This window comes from Triticum aestivum, chromosome 5D (genome assembly GCF_018294505.1).
Source record: "Triticum aestivum cultivar Chinese Spring chromosome 5D, IWGSC CS RefSeq v2.1, whole genome shotgun sequence".
Taxonomy (NCBI): Eukaryota; Viridiplantae; Streptophyta; class Magnoliopsida; order Poales; family Poaceae; genus Triticum; species Triticum aestivum.
Window position 1 is genome coordinate 504,373,802 of NC_057808.1, and position 11,744 is coordinate 504,385,545.

The 11,744-nt window shown below is 46.0% G+C and overlaps 2 protein-coding genes across 2 annotated transcripts; one reads left to right on the forward strand and one right to left on the reverse strand.

Annotated features, from left to right (window-relative positions):
* Positions 1–2,740: 2,740 nt before the first annotated feature.
* Positions 2,741–5,220, forward strand: LOC123123254 (uncharacterized). The gene is made up of 2 exons (XM_044543731.1): positions 2,741–4,739; positions 4,862–5,220. The coding sequence occupies exon 1, from the start codon at positions 2,842–2,844 to the stop codon at positions 4,669–4,671; it is 1,830 nt and encodes a 609-aa protein (XP_044399666.1). The 5' UTR covers positions 2,741–2,841; the 3' UTR covers positions 4,672–4,739; positions 4,862–5,220.
* Positions 5,221–6,428: 1,208 nt separating this feature from the next.
* On the reverse strand, positions 6,429–11,499 carry LOC123123255 (uncharacterized). The gene is made up of 2 exons (XM_044543732.1): positions 11,192–11,499; positions 6,429–6,914 (listed from the first exon to the last, which is right to left on the reverse strand). The coding sequence occupies exons 1-2, from the start codon at positions 11,390–11,392 to the stop codon at positions 6,705–6,707; spliced, it is 411 nt and encodes a 136-aa protein (XP_044399667.1). The 5' UTR covers positions 11,393–11,499; the 3' UTR covers positions 6,429–6,704.
* Between the last annotated feature and the right edge of the window lie 245 nt (positions 11,500–11,744).

The following is an 11,744-nucleotide window of genomic DNA, read 5'->3' on the forward strand; positions in this document are numbered from 1 at the left end:
CATGTGCCAACTGGTTATTCCAGTTGAATTTAAAATCGGTCAAATCAAAAAACTTGTTGAACATTAGGTTATCTCATTGAATATAAACTATTTTTGTACTAGAGATATTTGCATGCTATTTATGAACGAATTGTGCAATTTTCTATAATACTGAGTGTTGCAGGCTTAGTTTAAACGGACGAAATATTGTTCATCTTATGTAAATTATATCCAAACTTTTGTAATTTCATTGTGCTTAATGTAATTCGTCTGATATGTTAAAATCCGGTCTGAAATATATGCGCACACGTTTGGATGGGCGGCTCCCAACCGATCCATGAACGGATATGGTTTCTGATCTGAAGGTTAGCTTTGGAGATGCCCTAGCCTCCCTACACTTCGATCCTGCTGATCAGCAGCAACCTACTGAACTGTAGCCGTTTGTAACGAACCTCGTGGAGTTATTCCCCGAACAGCATACACATGCCATGCGGCGACCACAGAGAAATCCGTTACCATCCCGGGCTTAATTAAGATGCACTGGTACTAATTAACTGTCACTAGTCAGTAGATTTGTCACGAGTTCTTGTACGTTCCCAGCTACAGCTTGGAGTAATTAGTACTCGCTCGGGCTCCAACGATCCAGGGAACCGTGAGAGGGAGACAGTGCCACTCATGTGGTTGCTTGGTTTAGTCTTGTTAATGCTATTTGTCCTTGTTGTGTATAGTGGTTACTAGTCTGCGTGTCATTCCTTAATTATTAGTTAAGCGGTCGATTAACATGGGATTACCCAGCTGATTCCTCAGTAGACATCGCCAATTCAGTTGGAGGAAGCAGACAGAAGATCAGCATGTATCTGCCGTCTCGACTGTCATTCTATATATCAAGTGGACGGTGCCCCGCGCTTTGCCGCGGGACCTTGTTAAAATACGTATAGATAAGTGGTAGAAGACTAAAATTAATGCAAACAAATATAAAAGTGTCTTGCATGGCTTAATTACCTAAAAAGACATGCATGAGGTGGCGCCCGGTACATTTTGCATGAAGTGATTAGTAGAAAAGGTAACTTATAACTACATTCATGGCTTGGTGATGTGGCATTGTTGTATAGAGAGGAAAATTAGGTAGTGAGTTGTAGCTATTTACGAATAGAAGATATCAAGATTTGAAATTGATAACGCCAGTCTCTGTTGTCATTCTAACCCCCCACATGACACACTTGTATAGTTGTATTTTGTCGGACCCTCTTTTTTCCCGAAATGGATGCAAAAGCTTTGCTTTATCTCATTGATATCTCTATCTCTATCTATATATCTATCTATCTATATCTATATCTATATCTCTATCTGGGCGGCGTTTTGGCTCCCGGGTGCATTTGCACCCGGATGAATAGTAAAATTAAATTAAAGAAAAAAAAATCAAAATTCTGATATTTTTTTGTAGATGTTCGTATTAGTGTCGCAAGCGTGCTTGACAATTTTCATGCGAAACGGAGCAGCGGTGTTTCGTTGGTGAAAAAATAATTGGGTGTGACATTTTTGGGCTAACAATTGATGTTCAATTTTTATTTTTATTTGCACAGGCCAAAATGCTTAAACTTTTTGCCTAAAAAATTTCAAGTAGCATTTGGATGTGACAAAGAACACATAAAAATTTGGTTGGGATTTTTTTGACATTTCAAAATTCATATTCCATAGGCAGGAGCACGTGCTCCTGGGAGCCTAATTGAATTTCCATCACTTTTTTCTTCCATGTTTCACTTTTTTTTCCATCACCCTTCATCCAACCTTCACCGTATAATACTTACCAAACTTCTCATAAAAATACAAGGTATAAAGATAAATGTTTATTTACATGCATTAATATGGGCAGGTGTATCACAAGGTAACGTACTAGAATATTTATATGCCAGTGGAACCCATGGGCATTGTCTTAGTAAAAGAAAAAATACGCCCATTATTTCTAAATATAAGACGTTTTGGCATCCGACGAAAACGTGAGCGAAAACCATGCACAGTTAATTGACAAAAAACACAATAACACATCCGGCGAACGTGACTACCCACACAACTTCGTTGAAGGCACACACAAAAGAACTCCACCATAGCCACCAAGAAAAGGAACACCAGCAAGCATCATCTTTGTCATGCATCCATCCTCTGCGAGCAAACGACTCCAATTTCACCATGATTGACCATTGACGAAGCCCTCACCACGGAACCTGGATGAAGAGCACATCGATCTGTGCCAAACAGTTGGAGCCTCCTAACTAGTTAATCCTTTCTTCCACCGAAATTAATCACTTAAGTTCGTATATTGCACCAAACTTTTCCAAGTTTATAAGAAACTACAAAAGAAATTATTATTTTGCCAATGCCGATACTTTATTTCCCGCAAGAAATACCATATTTTATAAATTTGATCAAATTTGACTTAAGATGGAATACGGAGATACAAGGCATACTGAAATTTCTCAATAACCTTCACATCATAGAAAAAAATTAAAAGAAATTGATATGAACAATTTTTTTGTTAGCAGAAGAGAACCTCTGGTCTCCTCCAGAATCCTCGGCGGCACAGTCAGGAGACCTGCAAGTCAACGTCGTCACACACACAGAGTACACTGTCACACTCTCCCAATTAATCCACGATTAACCTAACCAACCACATTAAACGAGACGATTAGCTATCGATCGGATCGCCGTCCACACGCTACTCACCAAGCCACCATTCCGTTCCGCTCCGTTATATACGCGCCCGAAGCCAGCCAAGCAGCGCGCGCCCACACACGCACACGCACCCACACAAAGAGCGTGCGTGCGCGAAGAGAGCGTGCCGTTCTCGCTGCTAGCCAGCCAGCCATGGTGTCCTCGGCGTCCGGCGGCGACGGGTGCACGGCGGCGGCGGTGCGGGAGGTGGCGACGGCGCGGTTCGCGCGGCAGGTGGTGCTGGGGCGCTGGTTCATGGTGTTCGCCTGCCTGCTCATCCTCTCCGCCTCCGGGGCCACCTACATCTTCGGCCTCTACTCCAAGGTGCTCAAGTCGGCGCTGGGCTACGACCAGCAGACCCTCAACACCTTCGCCTTCTTCAAGGACCTCGGCGCCAACGTCGGCGTCCTCTCCGGCCTCATCAACGAGGTCACGCCGCCCTGGGTCGTGCTCGCCATCGGCGCCGCCATGAACCTCGTCGGCTACCTCATGATCTACCTCGCCATCGACGGCCGCACGGCCCGCCCGCCCGTCTGGCTCATGTGCGTCTACATCTGCGTCGGCGCCAACTCGCAGTCCTTCACCAACACCGGCGCGCTCGTCACCTGCGTCAAGAACTTCCCGGAGAGCCGCGGCGCCGTGCTGGGCCTGCTCAAGGGCTTCGTGGGGCTCAGCGGCGCCATCTTCACCCAGCTCTACATCGCCATCTACGGCGACGACGCCAAGTCGCTCGTGCTGCTCGTCGCGTGGCTCCCCGCCGCCGTCTGCATCGTCTTCGTCCACACGGTGCGCATCATGCCGCACCGCCCCGTCCGGCGCCGCGGCGAAGAGGAGACGGCCGCCACCACCAGCGACCCCTTCTACTGCTTCCTCTACATCTCCATGGCGCTCGCCACCTACCTGCTCGTCATGATCGTGGTGCAGAACCAGCTGGAGCTCTCGCACCCGGCCCTCGTCGTGTCCGCCACCGCGCTCATGCTCATCCTCCTCCTCCCCCTCGCCGTCGTCGTCAAGCAGGAGTACAGGATCAAGCGGGAGCTCGAGGAGTCCCTCCTCGTGCCCCCCACGGTGACCGTCGAGAAGCCAGCCGCCCAGCTGCAAATGGCCGCCAAAACAGAGACAAAAACAGAGGACGCGACGTCGGCGCCCACTGCGGCTTCGCCGTCTTCGAGCAGCTGCTTCGGGTCGTCGTGCCTAAAGGAGATGTTCAGCCCGCCGGCGCAGGGGGAGGACTACACGATCCTGCAGGCGCTGGTGAGCGTGGACATGCTGGTGCTGTTCCTGGCGACCATCTGCGGCGTGGGGGGCACGCTGACGGCGATCGACAACATGGGCCAGATCGGGCAGTCCCTGGGCTACCCGCCCAAAAGCATCAAGACCTTCATCTCCCTCATCAGCATCTGGAACTACGCCGGCCGGGTCACCGCCGGCTTCGCGTCGGAGGCGGTGCTGGCGCGCTACAAGTTCCCGCGCCCGCTCATGCTCACCCTCGTCCTGCTGCTGGCGTGCGTCGGGCACCTCCTCATCGCCTTCGGCGTGCCGCAGTCGCTCTACGCGGCGTCGGTGGTGATCGGGTTCTGCTTCGGGGCGCAGTGGCCGCTGCTCTTCGCCATCATCTCCGAGCTCTTCGGCCTCAAGTACTACTCCACGCTCTACAACTTCGGCTCCGTGGCCAGCCCCATCGGCGCCTACGCCCTCAACGTGCGCGTCGCGGGCTACCTCTACGACGTGGAGGCCGCCAGGCAGCACGGCGGCACGCTCGACGGCGCCGGCGACAAGACCTGCGTCGGCGTGCAGTGCTTCAAGCTCGCCTTCCTCATCATCACCGCCGCCACCGTGGCCGGCGCGCTCGTCTCGCTCCTGCTCGTCTGGCGCACCCGCAAGTTCTACCGCAGCGACATCTACGCCAAGTTCAGGGACGCCGCCGACGGCGAGCCACGGAAGGAGGCCGAGTCAAGTGCGGTCAACGGGAGCAAGGAGTAGCACAGTGAGCGGGTTCTTGGTTGACTGGGTCAGGTCCGGTCAACGGGGGAAGGAGCTGCAGCCTGCAGGTTAATTACTGCGGGAGCTTGACTTACTACCTAGTCTCTGAAACTTTTAGTAGTAGCCGTCTATTTTTTACTTTTTACAGACAAGTGTTGATCTTTTTTTGCTGTTGTATCATGTATGGCAGTATGGGTAGCTGTCAGTGGCATGTTGCAGAAAAGGAAGGCGACTGAATTACAGTAAGTAGCAGTAGATCGAAGGTCCCGTTGGGAGTAGGGAGCACAGCCAAGTTGACAGTGTTGTTGATTTCGACGTGTAAACTTGCTACTAAGAAGAGGCTCACGCTGCTTAATTACAGTAGCTCATTATGAAGAGAAATTGACAGGAAACTCCCGCTCGACTTATCGGTGCCGACTGTCATCAAGACAAACAGGAATGGCTAGCTTCGTCAGTAGCAAGATGAGTTTGCTTGGTCCAACGAACGTTGCTGATCTTGTTGAAAGTATCCAACAAGAAATTGGTTTCCTAAGTCCAATAATTTGTTCTTGTTGTTCTTTCGTGGAAATTACACGGCCAATTTGTCAGCAAGAATATTTTTCCCTAATCAAATAGTAGTACCCTACAACCCAGTCAAAGGCTAGTTCATTTGTTTGAGCTAAAGAGGATCAGAGGGGATCCTTAGGGTCACCAGTTTGCACCTATATCAAAAAGATGCTTCGATCATTCGACCATGGGCCTGCTTGCCGACTCGCAACCTGATGCCGAATGCATGCCCATAGTCCATGTGTTGTTTTCGTCACATATCCTCATGTGTCTCATTAATGATAGCAATGTCCTTAGCCGCCCCTGTTATCAGATGATGTGGACCTTCATCCCTCCTGTTATCCCCTGCGTGTGTCTCATGAACTTGAGGAGGTGTTATGAGCTTTGGCTCTGTCACTAACAAGGTTCTTCTGGTGACACGACACACTTAGGCCCTGTTCGGTAGTCCGCCGGCTTCAAGAAACACGAGGATCTGCGGAGCGGGTGTTTCCCCGCTCCTTTATTTTCAGCTGAAGCTACCCCCGCCCCGGGAGTGGAGTTCTTACTCTCAAGGTTATGGTTCTCTGCCGAGCACAAAAATGGCTTCTTCTTTTTCCTTGTGTACATACATACATACATTCTTCATGTCCTCCTCCCTCTCGTTCTAGGATATCCTTCACTCCCAAGTCCCAAGCTTCATCTCAGGCTCTTCCTCCTCACTAGATTCAGTACAAGCAAACTTCAGTACAACATTTTCCACCCTACCGGCGTTAGTAGATCCCGAAATGACACTGCAAATTCAAGACCCTGCATTGCGTTACACATATACTAGTAGATCATAGTTACCTTGTTGGTTTCTCAGCAGCAGCACAAGCTTCCGAAGCTTCGCTGCGCAGGGGGACGTCGGTGCACATGGTTACATTGAGCCTTGGGTTTCGCGGGTCTGGATCTTGCCTCAGGTACCCACCCGCTCAGCAGCCTGGCCTGGGTGACTTAACTAGCTCTAGGCAGAGTGATTTGAACTACACGTACGATGTGTTTTCATTCTAAATGCAATGGAACCAAGGAGAGATCCCTCGTCTTTGAAAAAATATCGACTGACCAGTGTATGAACTGTTCTAACATATTAACACAAAATACACTAATACTAAAACATATCAATATTAACACCAGCATCAAAGTTCTGATCATGGGTAAGATGCACGATATGTTCACCAAGTGAAATAAATAAATGACGCAACAACACACCAGGATATCGACTCAAGTGTGAAGGTTCCTAAAATATTACTACCACGTAACAGGCGCGTAAAACATTTACATGATTCAACACTGTCTTTGAAGTTTTTCAGTTTTTTGTATGGAGCAGTGCCATGATTAAATCAAAGGCAGGTAGGTAGATAATGACGCTTACAAAAAAAAAAAGAGTTCCGCAACTCATGAAGCTTTTGGAGCTACAGCTCATTTATGTTCACTTGCACATTTCAGCCTGGTCGTCAACCATGCACCAATCACTTTGCCTTGGCATTCTCCTGGGTAGCTTTCTGGTCCTTCGCATTCTCCTGTGCAGCTTGCTGGGGGACGGGCTGGATACGTTCATAGCGCTTCCTTGTCAGTGTCTCCCCTTTAAGAGCAGCGACGTATCTGTCATTTGTGTTCTCCTTCCTTTGTATCTCACCGAGAAACTCTGCGAGTCTCTCCCTATTGATTTGTCCCATCATCTGTTTTGTCAAGTGTTCAAAGTTAGTGGAAAAGAAATCATATGTGCAATAGATGCAAGGCTCAATAAAAGGTTAGGAGAAACACTAACGGAACACAACAAATGTGCATAATAATATTACACCTGGAGATAGAAAGAATACCGAGGAAAATATATAATAAACTTGGATGGATATCAAGTCTGCTAGGAAGCACATGTAAATTTAAAAGCTCTAAGGTGCAAATAGAAGTCAAGCACTTCTGTGCTGGCAAAGAGAGTTACTACATGCTGAGCTGCTAACTAGAAAATGTTTGGCAACATACAGTAAACATAAATTCCTTACAGATGCTTGGCAAAATGCAGCAAATATTCAACCATGGTAACCATGGAGTGGACAAGGACAATATTTAACCGGCAGCAAAACTGCTAGGGTGTGTAACTTCCTCAAAATTTATCAACCTAGATATTAGATATTCTAGGAGAATATTTACTTATTTAAGCTGCACAACTTAAAACTGGACAGATGAGATATACAAACAAGAGGCATTGAAAGGCTATCTCCCAGCACAAATGAAGTGTCAAAATGACAGTTACATATTTTAGTTCACACAGCAAACAATAATCTACTGATATGATCAAAATCGGTGGTAAAGCTAAGCACCATCTATGATTCTATTCCTTATCATTTTAGCTTCAGGAGTGATTATGGTACATGTCTACATACTTAATGTAACTAACATACCCTTTTTTTTGTAAATGTTGTGATTAAAAAGGAATAGGGGCTGTTTGGCTGGTGCCCAAATTAGGCATGCTAAAAATTGGCAGCCAAGGATATTTTGGTTCTTGCTTGGTTTGTTGTCAAAATTTTGGCTGCCTGCTGGCAGGTCAATTCTTGGTCTGGCTATTATGATTTTGAGATGAACTTCTAAAGGTTTGTTGCTCAAGCATGGCCATTGCCCTTCTGTATTTCTAAAATAGTCTTCTCGTTTTCCCTCTTCAATATTAGACAGTGTATCTCCGTTTCAAATGGGATGACCCTGTCCGAATAGCCATTACCATATTTTTCAATAATAAAGATGCCCCCGTCCAAATAGTCATCACCATGTTAGCCATCACCAGATAAGCACATATAATGTAAATTGCGAAGAGTAATGAAGGAAAAAATAACAATCACATATGCGCATTTCAACTAATAAAAGCGAAGACATATTAGGAACCAGCATTGGCCTATACACTGTCGCACGTTCACACGGCAAGGCAGCACATAAGAAGAGCAACTCACTGTGCTCCAGCATTGACACTGGCAACCACTAAATGGGCAAGAGGTGTAGGCACGCGACCCAGGATGAAGAGGAGGAAAGGGGGTGGAGGGGCACACAAATAGAGAAAGAGGAAAAAACCATCATGTGTTCAGTTCCCTATTAGACAGCCCAAAATGAATAGATGAGATCGCAAGGCTCCTGGATCAAAGGCATCAACTGCATGAGAATCCAGCTGTATGTCCGCTAATCAACAAATTATTTGACCAATTTGAATGAATCAATGTGTATATGCATGTAACTCTCTTCACAAACACACTGTTTTACCATTTAGCTCAATATGCAAGTGATGTGGAGATGTATTGGTTGGCAATATCAGAGAAGGCAGCTGCAAGGTTCTGCTGGCAGAAATGGCGCGTGAGTCCAGGCAGAGGATGACCGGGATGACAAAGACAAAGAGGGTTAGGAATCGGGTTGAGCCTGTTGGTTAGAGTCAGATAATTATAGGAGGTTCAGGCAACCACACATTGTATTTGGCTATGAGTGATAGGTCGTTTCATTCCTAATAAGCATATTAAATGAAGCTGTACAATCCTTGTATTTTAATTTATTTAGGAAAGCAATAACAATTAGGCATTCCCCCATTCTTCTCCTATCTTCTGTATTTCTGAAATGGTCTTCTAGTTTTCCCTCTTCAATATAAGAAAGTGTATCTCTGTTTCAAGTAGGATGACCCGGTGCGGATAACCATATTTTTCAATAAATGGGACATAAGATTGTAGCTAGGTAATCAGAATGAGGATGCCCCTGTCCGAATATTTATCACCATGTTTTCAATAATTGGTGCATACAGTCATAGCTATCACCAGATTAGCATACATAATGCAAATTGTAAAGAGTAATGAAGGCAATTTTTTTCAATCACATTCAGCATTCTATCGGTCTGTAGTGTTCAAGGAAACATTCATGAGTAATATATTTCCATAAACCAACAGCACACAAAGGTGACATGACGTATATTATGCATGGCATTATGCTCATTTCAATTAATAAAAATCGAAGACATATTAGGAACCATCGTTGGCCTATACAAGATTTACCGTGTGATGATCCAGTTAGCTACAGTTACACTGCAAGATTATGCTGCTACTTTGCACGAGATACAAATAATTTCTTAAGGAAATCTTCCCACTGTTAATAAGTTGAACTAGGGAACTGCTATTGCGCGGCTAACCAGTTGGATGAAGGCTCCCTTCTTGGGAAACTTTCACATCAAATCTAAACTTTCAACTCAACGTCAGAGCACATTCAACTTGAATCCCCTACTTCAAACATAATTTTTAAGTCTCCCAAGTCATGTTATTCAAATAGCAAAGTAACAAACAAAAACTTAAACTCACCCTAACACATGCACCCACTATAACTTGATTTATGGGCGTTCACTTGTGGCAGCATAGTGCGCACAGGTATATCTCCCAAACGCACAGCAAGGCAGCACATAAGAAAAGCAACTCACTGTGCTCCAGTATTGACACTGGCAGCCACTACATGGGTGGAAGGTGTAAGCAAGCAACCTAGGATGAAGAGGAGGAAATGGGGTGGAGGGGCACACAAATAGGGAGAAAGAGGAAAAAGAATCATGTGTTCAGTTCGCTATTAGAAAGCCCAAAACGAGCAGATGAGATCACAAGGCTCCAGAACCAAAGGCATCAACTGCACACAGCACATTCGGCATTCTCTGTCTGTAGTGTCCAAGATAACATTCGTGAGTGATACATTTCTATAAGCCAACAGCACACAAAGGTGAAATGATGCATACTATGATGACATTATGCACATTTCAACTGATAAAAAGCGAAGATATATTAGGAACCATCATTGGCCTATCCAAGAGATCGTGTAATGACTCATAGGTAGAAGACATCAGGAAGTCTTAGCTGCAGTTTCACTACAAGATTACGCTGCTACTTGCACAAGAGACAGATAATTTCTCAAGGGAAATCTTTTCACTCTTAATAAGTTGAACTAGGGAACTCCTATTGCACGGCTAACCAGTTGGATTTAAAGGGCCCCTTCCCTTTCTTCAGCTCATCAACTTGGGAAACTTTCACATCAAATCTAAACTTTGAACTCAACATCAGAACACTTTCAACTTGTATCCCCTAATTCAAACTTAATTTTAAGTCATCCAAGTCATGTTATTCAAATAGCAAATTAACAAAAAAAAAACTTTTAACTCAGCCTAACGCATGGACACCCACTATAACTTGATCTATAGACATTCACTTGTGACAGCATAGTGCACACAGGTATATCCCACGAACACAGGGCAAGGCAGCAGCAGCAGCACATAAGAAAAGGCAACTCATTGGGCAGATGAGATCAGAAGACTCCTGAATCAAAGGCATCAACTGCATGAGAATACAGCTGGATATCCCCTAATTAGCAAATTATTGGACCAAAAACTGAAAGGATCAATATGTATATGCATGGAACTCTCTTCACAAACACACTGTTTTACCGTTTAGCTCAAATCAATGCACATGTGCTGTGGACATGTATTGGTTGGCAATATCAGAGAAGCAGCTGCAAGGTTCTGCTAGCAGAAATAGCGCATGAGTCCAGGCAGAGAATGACTGGGATGACAAAGAGGGTTAGGAATCGGATTGAGCCTGTTGGTTAGAGTCAGATAACTATAGAAGTACAGTCAACCCCACATTGTATTAGGCTAGGAGTGAAAGGTTGATTTCATATCTAAAAACATTAAATGGCGCTGTACAATCCTTGCAATTGTAGTTTATTCAGAAAAGCAACAACAATAACCTATTCAACAATAACCTTCAGAAATCCAACCCAAAATCATATCCCCTTTGTAAGTCCCATCCTACTCGTCTGGACAAATCCAGCAAGGCGCACAATCTGCTAAACGATGAGGGGCTCAAAATCATATATATCCCCTTTCTGGTCACATTCTTCTGGACAAATCAAGCACGGCGCGCGATCTGCTAAACGATGAGGGGGAGGGGGGAGATGCACGGACCGTGGTCTCTGGTCGGGCGTTGGAGCGGAGGTGGGCCTCGAGCTTGTCGTTGCGGGAGCTGGTGAGCTGCATGACGCCGTAGCCGACGACGCCGGGGACGACGCCGCAGAGCGCGGCGAAGGTGAAGAAGAAGGGCTTGGAGTCCCGCGTCCGCCCCACCAGCCACCGCCACGCCGGGCTCTTCTCCCACAGGATCGACATCTCCCCCTGCCCCCCTCGCCCTCTCCCTCCCTCGCCGCCTTCTCGAGTCCTGCCCCGCTTCTTTCAGAGTTCTAGGATTTGCTCTCTCTTTCTCTAGTCCAAGGGGAACAGCCTTCTTTTTTTCTCAAGAAGAAGGAAACTTCTCCCATTGGGTTCGTAAGCCGATAGAGGGCTTTCAGTCGGCTGAAATTGGAATGGGCCGACGGTGTCCATTGGACGTCCAGCCCAATTACCGTACAAGTTGAAACGGAGTTGCACATGTGTCCTTTTATTACCCCTCATATTTTCTTTACATGTGTCCTTTTATTTTCTTCTTCCAAATAAACTCATACTACCAACCCCTAAAGGAAAA

What these genes read in the sequence shown, in the direction of transcription:
- LOC123123254 (XM_044543731.1), top strand. Translation starts at nt 2,842, where the DNA reads ATGGTGTCCTCGGCGTCCGGCGGCGACGGGTGCACGGCGGCGGCGGTG.
- LOC123123255 (XM_044543732.1), bottom strand. Translation starts at nt 11,392, where the DNA reads ATGTCGATCCTGTGGGAGAAGAGCCCGGCGTGGCGGTGGCTGGTGGGG. An exon ending in ACGCCCGACCAGAGACCACG is followed by an intron (nt 6,915 to 11,191) that starts GTCCGTGCATCT and finishes TTGACAAAACAG; the next exon opens with ATGATGGGACAAATCAATAG.